Raw genomic sequence first — 16,351 nt, 5'->3', positions numbered from 1 at the left:
TACAATATTCGGTAGTGATTTATGCCAGGGTGGGGAGGCGTGCCAGTCAGTCCCTGGTCAATTTCCTGCACACGGATGCTGAGTTGCATCCATCTAGCCAACCAGGGCTCATCTCTATCCTACTAGTCTGTTTCCCAGTTTAAGAATTTTGGGATAGCTTCATTCTCCAGGCAAACTAGGAGAAGTAGGAGGCAGTGTTCCCTCTAAGCTGAGTTACTGTGAGCTAGCTCACAGTTTTTTAGCCTCTGGCTCACACCTTTTTGTCATAGCCCAGGAAGGCTGGCTCCAGAGCAAACGAATTGATGCAGCAGCCAAATTGCTCGCTCACAACTTCAATGCCAGGAGCTCAGAGAGTAGAATTTTTGATCACAAGACTCCACAGCTTAGAGGGAGCATTGGTAGGTGGAACCCTTCCCCTATGACCCAAGAACAACTGACATGAACCAGCACAGCAGCAAGGCAAAAGAGCAGGAGCTGCCAGTTCAAATCCCAGCTCAGCCAAGAATTCATGAGAGGATCTTAGGCGAGCTTTCTCTGCCTCAGCATGGGGGGTCATCGTAGTGGCCCTCCTCAAAGGGCTCTTGTAAGGATTAGTGAAAAGATGTGAAGCATCTGAACACTTGAAACGTGCTGTATTTTCACAGCAAATGGACCATCCCTAATGCAATGCGGCCTTTCTAACTTCTAACAGGAGGCATGCATTTCCAACCACGGAGTCGAGTGGCCTGGGCTGCCCAAGGCGCACAGCAAAGAATGACCACAAGTAGCCTTCGGGCCCAGTTGCTTTCAAACGTTTTGCCGTCACTGACACTTGTCAAAATTAACTTGCTTGCCGAGAATCCCCTTGACATTGCAGAAAAGTCTGGGGCAGTTTCCAGAGTGAGGCGCGTGCCGTGTTCACATGGAAGAAGAAGAAGAGATTGGATTTCTACCCCGCCCTTCACTACCCAAAGGTGTCTCAAAGCGGCTTACAAACTCCTTTCCCTTCTCCTTCCCACAACAGACACCCTGTGAGGTCAGTGGGGCTGAGAGAGCTCTGACAGAAACTGCTCTTTTTCAAGGACAGCTCTTATCAGAACTACGGCTTCCCAAGGTCATCCAGCCAGGTGCAAGTGGAGGAGTGGGGAATCGAACCCGGTTCTCCCAGATTAGAGTTTGCGCACTTAACCACTACACCAAACTGGAGCACCTGGGAGGCTGGCTGGACCCCACTAGTCCCAATGAGGGGGTTCCTAAGGTTACCCCCCTAATCCCGTGGGTGCTCCTGTAGGGGGAGAGCAGAACTGGAGAGGCAAAAGTCTCTTTGAAGGGCCTGGCCCGCCATATTGACTACATTTATAGCCTGTCTTTCTCTCTAATGGGGATCCAAAGCAGTCTACATAATTCTCCTTGCCTCCATTTCGTCCTCACAACAACCCTGTGAGGTAGGTTAGGCTGAGTGTGTGTGACTGGCCCAGGGTCACCTAGCAAGCCTCTATGGCAGAGTAGGGATTCGAATGGGAGATCTCCCAGATTGCAGACTGACATTCTAACCACTACACTACATGGGCAGTTCAGGTCTAACGAAGACCACAACATGGTTTAAAAGCCTTGGTTCTGCAGCTCTTCACGAGACACAACAGCACAGGTTTCCAAGGCGCCTTGCTTTTGCAGCAGCTCACTTTCTGCGAAGGATGAAGCAACCCGACACGCCAGCGGAAAAAGTTTTCCAGTGCCTCCCTGGACTGGAGAGATCAGTGAGGCATCCAATGCCCAGCCAGAGCTCTCTCGGCAGAGCTTCCTTTATCAGGCAACAAGCCCGGCTCAACAGGCATCGAAGAACAATGCAAGGGCTGCAGCTGAAAAGCAGGGACCCTCCCTTGAGCTTGGCCAGAGGAAATCCATGAATAATGCAACTCGGGCAGGCCTGAACATTCCACGCAGGAATGGATCCATCGGCAGCAGCAGGGAGCTCTGGTTACCTGTCTGTCTGTCTTTGGGGTGCATTTGCAAACGGGCCAGGGAAAAGTTTACCCCTTAACCAGGCAAATGCCGCTAATGGGCCTGGCCTAAATGTTCCCGCTTACAGCCAAAGCAGCAGCTGCAGCAACCTCTCTTGCTGTGCCAACGGGCAGTCACCCCGGGGGGTTGCTAGGTCCCTCCTGGCCACTGGTGGGGGATGGGGGGTTAAGGTTGCTAGATCCAGGTTGGGAAACTCCTGGCAATTTGGGGATGGAGGACAGGGACCTCAGTGGGGTGCAATGCCACAGAGTCCACCCTCCAAAGCATCCATTTTCTCCGGGGGAATGGATCTCTGCAGTATGGAGATGAGCTGTAATTCCGGGGGATCCCCAGGTCCCACCTGGAGGCTGGCATCCTTATCACCTCAGTTTGTCTCCAGGGCGAATTATTACCCCCCCTCTATTGTTCCCTCTAAGCCGAGTTAGCGTGAGCCAGCTCGTAGTTTTTTAGCCTCCGGCTCACACATTTTTGTCTCAGCTCAGGAAGGATGGCTCCATGGCAAACTAACGGATGCAGGAGCCAAATCGCCGGCTCACAACTGTAATGCCCAGTTGCTCACCAAGTAGAATCTTTCCTCACAGGACTCCACAGCTTAGAGGGAGCATTGCAGCCAGTGTTCCCTCTAAGCTGAGTTAGTGTGAGCTAGCTCATAGTTTTTTAGCCTCCGGCTCACACATTTTTGTCTCAGCTCAGGAAGGATGGCTCCATGGCAAACTAACGGATGCAGGAGCCAAATCGCCGGCTCACAACTGTAATGCCCAGTTGCTCACCAAGTAGAATCTTTCCTCACAGGACTCCACAGCTTAGAGGGAGCATTGCAGCCAGTGTTCCCTCTAAGCTGAGTTTGTGTGAGCGAGCTCACAGTTCTTTAGCCTCCGGCTCACACATTTTTGTCTCAGCTCAGGAAGGATGGCTCCATGGCAAACTAACGGATGCAGGAGCCAAATCGCCGGCTCACAACTGTAATGCCCAGTTGCTCACCAAGTAGAATCTTTCCTCACAGGACTCCACAGCTTAGAGGGAGCATTGCAGCCAGTGTTCCCTCTAAGCTGAGTTTGTGTGAGCGAGCTCACAGTTCTTTAGCCTCCGGCTCACACATTTTTGTCTTAGGAAGGGTGGCTCCAGAGCAGACTAATTCATGCAGCACCAGATCGCTCGCTCACCACTTAAATGCCAGTCGCTCACCAAGTAGAATTTTTGCTCACAGGACCCCACAGCTTAGAGGGGGCATTGCCCCCCCCTCCAAGTCGCCCTCTGCTTGGCAGCCTTTTCTCTGCCCTGACCCTGCTGGCAGTCCGGCGAGGTTCGCTCCTGGCCCACAGGGACCCCCCCCCCGCGCATCAAAAAGAGGTGGGGCCAAAAGGGGGTGGCTGCGAAGATCCCCCCCCCTCCAGGGAGGACGGAAGTGGGGGCGAATGCCGTGGAGGGAGGGGATGGAAGCCCCCTTCCCCTGGAAGCAGGGAGGATCGTGCCCCTGAGCCCCCTCCCCAACAAAACCCCCTCCCACCATTTAGGCTCACCATGAAAAGCCCGCGCGAGGCCTCCCCCCTCCGCGAAGGTTCCGACCGACTAGGAAGCGCCAGGGAGGGGGGGCCAAGGAGGAAGACGGCGATGACGTGCGAGGGAGGGGGCGGGGACGGAAAACTTCCTCCCCCCCCTCCACAAGCGCCGCCTCCTCCCCCCCTTCTCGCCCCAGGTCCCCCCTTGCCTTTCCGGCCGGAACCGAAAGGAAGCGGAACCCAAAACGGGCAGGTCCCGAGTTTCCGGCCGGAGCGCTTTGAGCGGAGGACGCGCCGCCGTCCCGTGAAGAGGGGAGCGGGCCGGAGGTTTTTAAAGGAAGCGCGCCGAGTTCGGCTTTTGACAGTGGGGGAATGACACGTTTTTATTTGTGCGCGCCTCTACTGGCGTCTCTGCCTCTCCGGCGTTTCCGGGCCGCTCCTCCCCCGGCCCTAGAGGGCCACTTCCGGTACAGCGGCGGAGAGCGGAAGTGCCGTTCTTTCCCCTTGAATCTATGCCTCCCGGGAGCCGCCGGGGCAGGGAAGGAGGGAGGTGGCTGCGGCGGCTGCGGGAGGAGGGGGAGGTCGTCGGTGTCCTCCTCGGCCTCTCGAGCGCCTTCGGGCGGTCCCGGCGCGCCCCACGGCCTGGACTCGGCCCCCAGCAAGCAACAGCCCCGCGAGGTAGGCCGGTCTCCGCATCCCCGCGGGACCGGGGGGGACTCGGGCGAGGCGGGGCGGTGGAGGCGCTCTGGTGCCGCCCAAGGTCAGCTCCAGCAGGCGCCGCTTGGCCTGCCGGGGTCGGAGAAGCTGCACCTGCCCAAATTCTCGTCCCCCCCCCCCGGGTTACTCTAAGAGGGCACAGCCCGCCCCCCAATGCTCCCTCTAAGCTGTGGAGTCTTCTGAGCAAAAATTCTACTTTGTGAGCTACTGGCATGAAAGATGTGAGCAAGCGATTTGGCGACCGCAGAAATTAGTTTGCTCTGGACTCGCAGTGTTCCCTCTAAGCTGAGCTAGTCCGAGCCAGCTCACCGCTTTTAAGCCTCTGGCGCACACATTTCTGTCTCCGCTCAGGAAGGGATGGCTCCAGAGCAAACTGATTTATGCAGCTGCCAAACTGCTTACTCACAGCTTTAATGCCAGTAGCTCAAAAAGTAGAATTTTTGCTCACAAGACTCCACGGCTTAGAGGGAGCATTGCTCTGGAGTCATCCTTCCTGAGCTAAGATCAAAATGTGTGAACCAGAGGCTAAAAAACTGAGCTAGCTCACACTCTCTCAGCTTAGAGGGAACACTGCCCCCCATGTCTCCTTTGGCACATCAGGTCCCTCTCCCAGCCACTGTTGGCGGCAGCCCCCCTCTGTTGCCCCCGGGTCCTGCTCTGGCTGAGATCCCATCTTCCCCCTCCTCCTTCTCCAGGTCGCCATCGGAGACAGAGCGGGGGCAGCTGGCCAGCTGCAGCATCCCCTCATAAGAACATAAGAGAAGCCGATGTTGGACCAGGCCAGTGGCCCATCCAGTCCAACACTCTTTGTCACACAGTGGCCAGAAATACCAGGGGCCCTCAGGAGGTCCAGCAGTGGGGCCGGGACACTAGGAGCCCCCCCACACACTGTTGACCCCCCCCCCCAAGCACCAAGAAGACAGAGCATCACTTGCCCCAGAGCCCCTATCTATACGTTGTGGCTCATAGCCACTGATGGACCTCTGCTCCATATGCTTATCTAATTCCCTTTTGAAGCCGTCCATGCTTGTAGCCGTCACCACTTCCTGTGGCAGGGAAGGTGTGAATTGTGCTTCCTTTGGTGCCTGTGTGAGCTGCGCTGAGTGCGATGCTCTTGGGTGAAATGCGGGGCAAAACATCGTCTGTTGGTTTTCTACATAAAGGAGATGGTGGGACGGCAGTTCCTGGTTGACCAGTTTCTGGCTGGGGCTGGTTGCTGGGATTCTTGCCAGGGAGGCTGGCCCGGGGGGCCTTGGGGAGATGCCAGTTTGGGATTCCAGTAGTTGTGCCAGGAGGAGGAGGAGATTGGATTTATACCCTGCCCTTCAGTACCCAAAGGTGTCTCAGAGCGGCTTACAAACTCCTTTCCCTTCTCCTCCCTACAACAGACAGACACCCTGGGAGGTAGGTGGGGCTGAGAGAGATCTTGACAGAAACTGCTCTTTTTCAAGGACAGCTCTGACAGGACTATGGCTTTGCCCAAGGTCATCCAGTAGGTGCGCGTGGAGGAGTGGGGAATCAAACCCGGTTCTCCCAGATTAGAGTCTGTGCACTTAACCAATTCACCAAACCAGGGAACCTTGAGGGTGCTTCCCCACCTCACACAGGTTGAAAACCTGCTTCTGGATCGCAAAGCAAGAGACAACCGTGCAAAGTTGAAGTCAACCCAAATAAGGGAAAGCAGATGGCACAGTGGTCTGTGTTCACCAGAAACAGCTGTGGGGGCCGGCGGGGTATAATTGGGTTTTGTCCTACCCAGGGTATTGTCCCTAGTTTGGTTCGGGGTGTGGGGATGCCTGTGACTTATTTTTGATCAATGAGGATTGCTAGAGTTGCTGCTTCTCCGGTTACCGCCTGCTCCCCCCTCCAAATCCCCTTTTCCGGGGACTCTGAGGTTTGCCTTGATCTCCATACCAAAGAATGAAGAGGGGGAATTTAGGGAATGAGGGAGGGACATTTGAGTCAGGGTGCGCACACTTTATTTTTATTCTTGACTGGGCTGTCGTCGTTAACACCCCCGGAATCTACTGCTGGTATTATTCCATGCACGGAGCCATGAGACTGAGAAAGCTGGGGGTGTGTCCCAAAGAGTGGTTCTGGAGTCTGCAGTCCCCCGTGCTTGAGAATGCAGAAGTAGCCGGTTCCCTGGCATACAGGCCATGAGGGATAATAGCCAGGGACATGGAGGCTGATGGTACCCTCCTTGAGGGCCTTAGTAGAAATTTGAGTCTTTGTGGGCTGCAGTTTTGCCCTCATAACTGAGCTGGAGAAGCATCAGCTGGCCGTCACACTTGTCTCATGCTTCTTGCAGGGAACTCAGAGTGGCCTGTTTGGTGTCGTGGTTAAGTGCGCAGACTCTAATCTGGGAGAGCCGGGTTTGATCCTCCACTTGCACCTGGCTGGATGACCTTGGGCAAGCCGTAGTTCTCTCAGAGCTGTTCTTGAAAAAGAGCAGTTTCTGTCAGAGCTCTCTCAGCCCCACCTGCCTCACAGGGTGTCTGTTGTGGGGAGGGGGAGGGAAAGGAGTTTGTGAGCCGCTCTGAGACTCCCTTGGGTAGTGAAGGGTGGGGTATAAATCCAATCTCTTCTTCTTCTCTGTGCCCCCCCCCCGCCACTGCTTCTTCCCAACTACCCTGTGAGGAAGGTTAGGCTGAGAGTGTGTGACTGGCCTGAGGTCACTCAGCTTCCAGGGCAGGAGTGGGATTTCAAACCTGGGTCTCACAGATCCTAGTGTGACATTCCACCACATTGTCTCTAAGGTCCTGTGCTTAATAGTGGTATTCAGTGTGCGAAGTGAAGCAGTATTCTGAAGGGCGAATGCATGCTGCTGTGTCTCTCTCTCTGTATGTGTTCTTTGTGATATGGTTTGGACCAGGGGTCATTTTGTAGAAAAATAGGTGCAGGAGCTCATTAGCATAACTCAATAGCGTAACTTATTTGCATATGCCACACTCCCTGACATAACCGGAAGTGTGTCAGAAGGCAACACCCACCGCTCAGGGTCCACTGGACTGTTTTGGATCGCTAGCTATGGGGGTGGGTGGGAAACATGCAGATCTGCCCTCACAGAGGAGGGAGAGCTTGTACCGGAATAAAACTTTGTCTTAAAGGTACCAATGGACTGATGTGGACCGGGGGGGGGGCTCTGCAGCTTACCTGGCTGCTTCTTGCTCTGACTGAGGGCTGCTGGGAGCAGGGGGTGGGGCTTGTTGCATGTGCCCGCCTCCTGGGCTCTTTACTACCGGAGCTCTGCTCCTGTGCGCTCCTGCAGGAAATGACCCCTGGTTTGGACTGATGCTGTATGGGGATTTGGTGGCCGTTTCATGACTGTAGGTTAACTTGCCTAATGGGCTGACCAGCTGTAAACAGCTAGTAACCCATTATCTTACCTATCTCTCATTGGTGGGCCAACCATGTTGCCCTTGCATAATGCAAGAGTGATGAATGCATGGAATTCACTGCCACAGGAGGTGGCGGAGGCTACAAGCAAGGGCAGCTTCAAGAGGGGATTAGATAAGCATCTGGAGCAGAGGTCCATCAGTGGCTATGAGCCACAAGGTATAGATAGGGGCTCTCAGTCTGGGGCAAGTGATGCTCTGTATTCTTGGTGCTTGGGGGGGGCAACAGTGGGGGGGCTTCTAGTGTCCTGGCCCCACTGCTAGACCTCCTGAGGGCACCTGGTGTTTTTGGCCACTATGTGACACAGAGTGTTGGACTGGATGGGCCACTGGCCTGATCCAACACTGGCTTCGCTTATGTTCTTATAGGAACTCTCAGGCTGGGGCAAGGGGGGCTCTGTCTTCTTGGTGCTTGGGGGGGGCAACAGTGGGGGGGCTTCTAGTGTCCTGGCCCCACTGCTAGACCTCCTGAGGGCACCTGGTGTTTTTGGCCACTATGTGACACAGAGTGTTGGACTGGATGGGCCACTGGCCTGATCCAACATTGGCCTCTCTTATGTTTTTACGTTGTGGCCCTCCCAGAGTTGGACACCAGCTTCCTCCAGTCTGGAATCCAGCCGCTCAAGGGATCGTTCGGCTCCAGTTCCTCAGGCCAGGGACGTGATTTAGTGCTCTGGCATTGTGCTCCTGAGCTCTTCCTGTTGTCATACTGTCTCATCCACCGCATCTTTGGATTTGGTGCACATGGCTTAGAGAAGGCCATCGAGGAGTGCAACCTCGGGACACTGGCAATTGATTTGGCTCTTTTTCTGCAGTGCGGGAAGGAGGCGTTTGGAGAAGGTGAATTCAGAGTGAGGGCGAGTCATGTCTGTCTATAGGTGACCACTGCGGAAAGCACATCTTTGGGGTGAGTAGCTCGGTTTCCTTGTTATTGCTGCTGTTTCCAAATGAGAATACAGGATTTGATGCAGCTTTTCCTTACACCAGATCATGGAGTCCCCCGGGGGCTGTCTTACTGGCTCAGCCTTGCACGGAAGTTCATTATAGCCAGCATAAACGCTGCAGAGCCCACCTGTCTATGTGCACATCGATTTGTGCCTGTCAGGTACAACTCTTCACCTGGAGGGAATTCTTGCTCTCCGCTGGTCACTATGCAGTTGCCTTCTTGGCTTGCCGTAGCCGAATTGGAGGAGAGTTGCAAAGAAGCCATCTGTCTGGACTCAGGGGGCTCCAGTACTATGTCAGGGGGCTCCTCCTCCTACAGCAAACGTTCAAGGGACTGGAGAACTCTTCTGGCTTTTTCCTAAACGCTCTGGGCTTGAGTCTCACGGGGCCTGCCGCCAGACGGCCTCACCTGGTACATCCAGATTGTCTAGAGCCGTGCAATGCAATTGGCTGCAGTCCTAGTTCATCTGGCACTCGTTAAAAAGATGCTGAAAGCGTAGCTGAAAGTGAACGGGTCACCGCCCCGCAGGCTCATCATAAGCACGGAAGGGAGGGGCCCAGGAAGGAAAGGAGAGCTGTATCATGGCTGGCTTGAAGAAGGGCAGCAGGAGAGGCCACCGAGCCGATCTGAAGGGTTGCCTTCCCAGGCTGCAGTTTCCCTGGAGTGCGACTCCCGCCCTGCGGTGGACCCCTTTTCCGCCCCCCCCTCACTGTGTTCTTCCATCGACAGGAGTCTGCAAAAATGTTCAGCGCCTCCCAGTCCTCCAGGGCCCAGTTCCTCGACAAGGCCCGCCAGGCCCGCGAGGAGCGGCGTGAGCAGAAGGAGCGTGACCGGGCCGCCGTGCAGATCCAGGCCCTGGTCCGGAGGTTTCTGTGCCGCTGCTGGTTGCAGCGGGAGATCAGGTACGGAGTGATGATCGTGCCCGGGGTGGCAGTGGGGGAGTTGAGTGGCCGGGTAGTGGCACTGAGGCCCCCTTGCCGGTGAGTCGGCTCTGGGATTTTGGGGTGCAGAGGGCCCTCCCTAAGGTGGCGGAGGTAAGCAGGTTGTCCTCTCGGGCTGTCTCGGGAGGGTGAGAATGGCAGGTGCTCTTGGGGCAGGATGTGTCGGGCCAGGAAAGAAGAGGGCTTTTCTCCCTGGGCCGTTCACTTCCCTTCTTGAGAGTCTGGCCAACTTCCCAGCTCCGCCACCCTCTGGCGCCAGCCGGGAATCCTGAACCAGCCCTTTGTGATTTGCTTCCTTCTCCAGGAGAGAGGTGGATGATTTCTTGGAAGCCAACGGCCCCGGGCCCGGCAAAAGAACAGCCCTCTCCATCTTCAGGACTTCCCGGAAGCTGCTCTTTGTATTCCGCTTCCGAAACGACAAAGAGGTACGGCTCCTTCTAAGCGGCCTGATCCCCTGCTGTGTTTCTCTTGTTCTGTGTGTTTGAGCACTGTCCCTGGGAGGCCACACTGAAGCGAAGAAGAGAAGAGACTGGATTTATCCACGGCCCTTCACTACCCGAAGGAGTCTCAGAGCGGCTCACAAACTCCTCTCCCTTCCCCTCCCCACAACAGACACCCTGTGAGGTGGGTGGGGCTGAGAGAGCTCTATCGAGAACTGCCCTTTCAAGGACAGCTCTTGTCAGAACTATGGCTTGCCCAAGGTCATCCAGCATCTGCAAGTGGAGGAGTGGGGAATCAAACCTGGTTCTCCCAGATTAGAGTCTGTGCACTTAACCGCTGCACCAAACAGCCCTGGACCCAGGAGTTGGGGGGGGGCTGAGTAGAGATGAGAGGAGGAGAAAGCACTAGTTCTTCAGAAGCTGGTCTGTGTGTTGTAAATAAGCCCTCTCGCTTGTGCGTGGGAGCAGGCTTGTGTTCTCCGAAAGAGCTGTTAGAGTGCCGTGAGGGATCAACTGAGCCATGTAGCTACATCCACCGAAGAAGAAGAAGAAGAAGAGATTGGATTTATACCCCGCCCTTCACTACCCAAAGGAGTCTCAGAGCGGCTTACAAACTCCTCTCCCTTCCCCTCCCCACAACAGACGCCCTGTGAGGTGGGTGGGGCTGAGAGAGCTCTTGACAGGAACGGCTCTTTTTCAAGGACAGCTCTTATCAGAACTACGGCTTGCCCAAGGTCATCCAGCCAGGTGCAAGTGGAGGAGTGGGGAATCAAACCCGGTTCTCCCAGATTAGAGTCCGCGCACTTAACCACTACACCAAACTGGCTCTGAGCCGAGGAGCCTGCTGCTGCATCTCTGTATGAGGCACTGTTCTGAGTGTGTCAGCTGATGGCCAGTTCCATTTGGGATGGTCGGTGGGAACCAACTGCGTACTCTGAAGACAGGGCGGCAGGATTACCCACCCTCATGACTGGACTTCCTGTTGCATCTCTGGTCGAGTTGCTGTTCGGGGTTTGTTTGTTGTCAGTTGGGAAGTATGCCCAGATCAGTGACTCGTGCAGAGAAAAAGGAGGTGGATATCCTTTGAGGGGAAGAGAGTGCAGTGTGCCTTGTATTCTAATGCAGGAAATACCGTGTCTTGGCTTCCAGAAGTTTGGGACACACTGCTTGACCCGGCGCTCTTGGGCTGAGGTGGCAAAGCTATTGTTGATGGATTGTTTTCCTCTCTCGGTTTGTTGCAGAGATTTGAAAAACTGTGCCGATGTATACTGAACAGTTTGGATGCTGAGAATGAGGCAAAGGTGAGCCGACTCAGTTGTACAACGCAAGTGTGAAACTGAGGTTTATGCATGCGCTTTTATGTAAGCCGTATTCTTCCACTGACAGAAGATCGAAAGAAGTGGAGAAATATTTAATCTCACACGGACCTATCTAAGTATTGTGAGTTGCCATAGTGTAAAACTCGGCTGTACAGTGTAAATCCCAGAAAATGATATGGCTGTGTGCAATTCTCCCTCTAAGCTGTTGAGTCCTGTGAGGAAAAATCCTACTTTGTGAGCTCCTGGCATGAAAGTTGCGAGCGAGCGATTTGGCTCCTGCATAGATTAGTTTGCTCCGGAGCCGTCCTTCCTGAGCGAAGACAAAAATGTGTGAGCCGGAGGCTAAAAAACGGTGCGCTCGCTCACACTCACTCAGCTAGGGGGGAACACTGGTTGTGTGGGAACTCTCTGGGAGCCTGTGTGGTGGGACGGGGAGAGTGTCGGCAGAGGGTTTGGGGCAGGATAAAAAAAATGTCACGGCGGCCTGGGCTTTTAGCGAGGAGATGGAAAGTGGTTTTTAGAACAGCAGCGTGGCATTTTGCAGCCCAGTTTCAGCGTCTCACGTCAGGCAGGTTGCCCGGTTGCCCTGCTGCAGCGGCCACAGAAGATGCAGCTGGTGGGAATCCTCCCTTCTGGACAACAGTCAGAGCTAAACCTTGGCCCCCCCCTCGCTGCCCTAGCTGTCAGCCCCCCCCCGGTTCTCTTCAGAAGCCCTTGTCCCCTCTCCTTCTTTCCCAGAGGTTCTTGCATGTCACTGTAGCCTCCCCCCCCCCCCCCCCCCCCCCCCCCCCCCTGGCTTTTAAAACTGAATTTTATTCAATTCTCCACTCACAATCAGTGTTCCCTCTAAGCTGAGTTAGGGTGAGCTAGCTCAAAGTTTTTTACCCTATGGCTCACACATTTTTGTCTTAGCTCACGAAGGAGGGCTCCAGAGCAAACTAATTTATGCAGTAGACAAATCACTCGCTCACAACTTTAATGCTAGTCGCTCACAAAGTAGAGTTTTTGCTCAGAAGACTCCACAGCTTAGAGGGAACATTGCTCACAATAACAGATATTACCAACATTATACAGGATGTGTATGTCAACTCAGCCGCTTAAAAGAGAACATTATATTCTTCATAAACTTAGTATTAACATATTATCAGCATTTGCCACCGATGGAGAGTGTCTATTACATCTGGTATTATCTACTGAGAAACTATTTATTTATTTAAATTCCTACCCCGCCCTCCCCACGAATGGGCTCAGGGCGGCTAACAAACAGGGCCCCCCGTGTGCCAATACATAAAACCGAGTAAAACAGGATAAGGCAGAATAAATATCAAGGGCTCAATGCTGTTACTCTTAAATTAAAACAAGATGGTGTCCAAAAGATGTTGCCTCCATCCCTGTACGACGGTACCGATCCGCCGCGCCACTGAAGTGCGATTGTCATAGGGCCACTCCGTTACCAGCTATCAGCTGGGTTCGTTGGTGATGGTGGTAGGATAAAATAGATAGCCATATACTAGTAAATTCACTGTATCCACCATTGACTTTTGTTGGTTTCATTATGTCTGATATTTTTTCCATGATATTTAAATTCCATAACTTCTTACACCAGAAGTTTAAGGTTGGTTTACTTTCTGATTTCCATTTTGATCCTACGGTTGGTTTTTGCTGCAAATAACAGTAAAGCAATTCTTTTTCTTTGTATATTAGATAAATCCTTTTCATTTCTAAGGTTTAAGAGTATTGATTCTGGATTATTATTTATGATTCTCCCAGTTATACATCTGATCTCCTCTAATATTTAATCCCAAAAAGATGTGGCAACTGGGCATTCCATCCAACAGTGCATGTACACACCTCTTGGAGCCTTTGCCCCTTGCTCCAGCTAGCTTTCCAGTCCTTAGCCTGCCCCTGCCTGGCTTCTCCTTCCGAAGGGAGGTTTGAATCCTGTCCAAACCGACCCCTCTGCCCCCTGCAAATGTCTCACTGCTCTCAGCTCTGCCGCCTGAGAAGTTGAAGTGGCCACAGGCGTCTGATTGGCTTGACCCGTCTGTGCCATAACAAAGGGGTTGCTCCCCTCCCGCCGGTCATTCTCACCGCCTCCTCCTGGTTTTTGGCCCCCCTAGGTGTGGTACGTGTCGCTGGCGCTTTCGAAGGATCTCACCCTCTTGTGGATCAAGCAGGTCAAAGATATTCTGTGGCTCTGCTGCGAATATCTCAAGCAGCTCAAGGTACAGATGGATTTGTTTTCTCCCCTTTCTGTGTGTTTGCTTTTCTGGCTCTTGGGCTCTCGTTTCACGTCACTGGTGGTTTCTTTTTCCAGCCTGACATCTTGCAAGACTCCAAGCTGGTGAACTTGCACCTCACAATGTTGGTGACCTTTACAGACACGTCCACATGGAAGATCCTGCGGGGAAAAGGTGTGTGGGTGAGGGTCCTGTCTAGAAGGTTCCATTTTCTAGCAGATATTTCAAGGCCTTTTTCCTTAGGAGACGTGTCCATTTCGCCAAAGAAAGTGAAGATTCCCTTTACCCTTGCCTCCTAGAGAAAGCTGTCCCTCAGTCTGTGCTTCATACATAAAACTTTTTAAAATGCAGCTATGTACTACCTTTCGTTAGGGTGGCCGTTGTATTTGTAATTTCTTTGTGGCAAAGCATGCCTAGCTGTCAGGTCCCCACAGCCAACAACGTAGTACACACTTACTAGAAGGTTTTACTTTATTGAAGCCATGAAGCACTTGAACAGGGTCACTGTTCAGAATAACGAAGAGCCAAGAAGCATGAAAGGTTAAAGCAAGTTCATAATCATAATAGCCAATAAACATGGTTCCCGCGCGCAGCCAAGGGGTCCCGCGCGCGCCTAAACCTTGGGAAAGCAACGGCTACCTAATTGTAAATAGGTATGTTATTCCCACGGTTTCTGTTAATTGAAAGGCAAAGCAAAGCTCCCCTGCTCGTCCACCTGTGGCCTTGGCGAGATAGCGTTACATCAAAGCAGGACTAGCGTACTCGGAAAGGAATGCTCAGCTAATAGGAAGATGTGCGCATGACAAACCAATCGCATCTACAGAAGGGGGGGTGGAACTCAGGGTGACCTTATACACATAGAAAAACACTTTGGCAGCTTGCTGACACTAGCTATCCTTTCTTTCTCTCTGTCTCTCTCTCGCTGTCACCTTTCTATCGTACCCTGAACCTACTGCCCTCTCTCCATGTGGCTCAGTGGTAGAGCATTTGCTTGGCATGCAGAAGGTCCCAGTGGGTTCAGGATGGATGAAAGGAAATACCACTTTACACAGAGAGTGATTCAAATTGGAATTCGCTGCCAGAGGATGCAGTGATGGCCACAGGGATAACCAGCTTTAAAACGGGATTTGATAGATTCGTGGAGGAAAACTCGGTCAATGGCTACTAGCCATCGCCAGCCATGTCCCCGTTTCAATCACTAGTGCCTCCAGTTAAAAGGACCAGGCGGAAGGTGATGTGAAAGACCTCTGCCTGAGACCCTGGAGAGCTGCTGCCAGTCTGAGTAGGCAGTACGGACTTTGATGGACTGATGGTCTGATTAAGTAGAAGGCAGCTTCGTGTGTTCATATGAGAAGCACGTCTGTCATGTGCTCAGGGTGAGATGTGGGAGAAGCTGAGCGAGGGGCCGGCTCTGCTTCAACTGGTTAATTTCATGGTGGAGGAGGTCTTTGAACCAGAGTCTGCAGTCCTGCGTTTTAGCCACTCTGCCGTTACTTCAAAGCAGGGGTCATTTCGTAGAAAAAAGGGTGCAGGAGCTCATTTGCATAACTCATTTGCATATGCCACACCCCCTGACAAAGGGCAGTCATGCAAGCATGTCTAGATTCCCTGCCTGATCTTCTCCAGGTGCCCTGCAGGTGTGGGGCACCTGGAGAAGATCGGGCAGGGAACCCAGGCATGTTTAAAATGCCTTTCTTCCCCTTCCCCAGATGGGGAAGGGAAAGAAAGGCATTTAAATCCCCCCAGGTGGAGGGGGGGCTCTGCAGGCCTTCCCTGGCCCATCCGCCTGGGCGGGCCGGCCAGGAAAGGTGGGGGGGGCACCCCTGGCGCCAGTTTGGTGTAGTGGTTAAGTGTGCGGACTCTAATCTGGGAGAACCGGGTTTAATTCCCCACTCCTCTACTTGCACCTGGCTGGATGATCTTGGACAAGTCGTAGTTCTGATAAGAGCTGTTCTTGAAAAAGAGCAGTTTCTGTCAAGAGCTCTCTCAGCCCCACCTCCCTCACAGGGTGTCTGTTGTGGGGAGGGGAAGGGAAAGGAGTTTGTAAGCTGCTCTGAGACACCTTTGGGTAGTGAAGGGCAGGGTATAAATCCAATCTCTTCTTCTTCTTCTTACTGCCGGAGCGCCGTTCTGGTGCGTTCCGGCAGGAAATGACCCCTGCTTCAGAGTAAACATGCATAGGGACAGGGCTGTAAGTGAGGTGCAGGAACTGAAGAGCAGCACCTCGCGTGACCGTTTTTGTGCCTTCAGAGTACAGACGTTGGCACGTGGATTGCACATTTGGGAGTGGGACGGCTGTGGATTGTGGTGGAGCGGGAGGGAGGAGCTTATGTCTTTGCTCTGTGTGAACTAGGTGGGGGGAGGGAGGGAAGGGGGCCAGTCCAGGCCTTCGGAGGTCCTCCTCAGTTCTGAGGCCAAGAGCTGAGCCGGAGAGGAGCCTTGTCCCCCGTGTCACGTGATCACCTGCTCTTCTTAGCCGTGTCCTCCCCCCCCCTTTGCCATTGCAGAAGAAGCGCTGCGGCCAGCCATGAACCACATCTGCGCAAATATAATGGGCCACCTCAACCAGAAGGGCTTTTATTCCGTGCTCCAGGTTTGTTTGCATTTCCGTCTCTCAATCTCGGCCTTTTTAATTGTGGGGGAAACAGAGGTGGGGGAGAAGAGTTCTTTCTAGGTGGCTTTTCGGTTCCATGCAGAAGACGTGTGTGTGCTTCAAGTCACCGTAATGCTCATTGTCCTTGTGAGGCTGTTGTACTTGTGGCTGCTAATAGGAGTAAATAAAAAGGGGGTTGTAAAGAAAAGAACGTTTCTGCGTGTGCATACACAGACCAGGCTGGGTCCTGTTAGCCT

General features: G+C 53.4%; 2 protein-coding genes across 3 annotated transcripts in view; one reads left to right on the top strand and one right to left on the bottom strand.

The window, feature by feature from the left end:
* KCTD10 (potassium channel tetramerization domain containing 10) overlaps nucleotides 1-3,600 on the bottom strand; it is a 26,332-nt gene extending 22,732 nt beyond the window's left edge. For both annotated transcript variants that reach the window (XM_015413233.1, XM_015413234.1), the window contains exon 1: nucleotides 3,522-3,600. In XM_015413233.1, coding sequence (XP_015268719.1) covers nucleotides 3,522-3,524 — 3 coding nt within the window. In that variant the 5' untranslated portion in view covers nucleotides 3,525-3,600. The remainder of the gene's footprint in view (nucleotides 1-3,521) is intronic.
* A 494-nt stretch (nucleotides 3,601-4,094) lies between these two features.
* UBE3B (ubiquitin protein ligase E3B) overlaps nucleotides 4,095-16,351 on the top strand; it is a 50,703-nt gene continuing 38,446 nt past the window's right edge. The window contains exons 1-8 of the mRNA XM_015413227.1: nucleotides 4,095-4,178; nucleotides 8,431-8,522; nucleotides 9,291-9,463; nucleotides 9,807-9,927; nucleotides 11,184-11,243; nucleotides 13,382-13,486; nucleotides 13,579-13,675; nucleotides 16,009-16,094. Coding sequence (XP_015268713.1) covers nucleotides 9,303-9,463; nucleotides 9,807-9,927; nucleotides 11,184-11,243; nucleotides 13,382-13,486; nucleotides 13,579-13,675; nucleotides 16,009-16,094 — 630 coding nt within the window. The 5' untranslated portion in view covers nucleotides 4,095-4,178; nucleotides 8,431-8,522; nucleotides 9,291-9,302. The remainder of the gene's footprint in view (nucleotides 4,179-8,430; nucleotides 8,523-9,290; nucleotides 9,464-9,806; nucleotides 9,928-11,183; nucleotides 11,244-13,381; nucleotides 13,487-13,578; nucleotides 13,676-16,008; nucleotides 16,095-16,351) is intronic.

This window comes from Gekko japonicus, unplaced genomic scaffold, assembly GCF_001447785.1.
Source record: "Gekko japonicus isolate JY-2015 unplaced genomic scaffold, Gekko_japonicus_V1.1 scaffold10, whole genome shotgun sequence".
NCBI classification, from domain to species: Eukaryota; Metazoa; Chordata; class Lepidosauria; order Squamata; family Gekkonidae; genus Gekko; species Gekko japonicus.
This window is presented reverse-complemented; position numbering and strand designations above follow the sequence as displayed.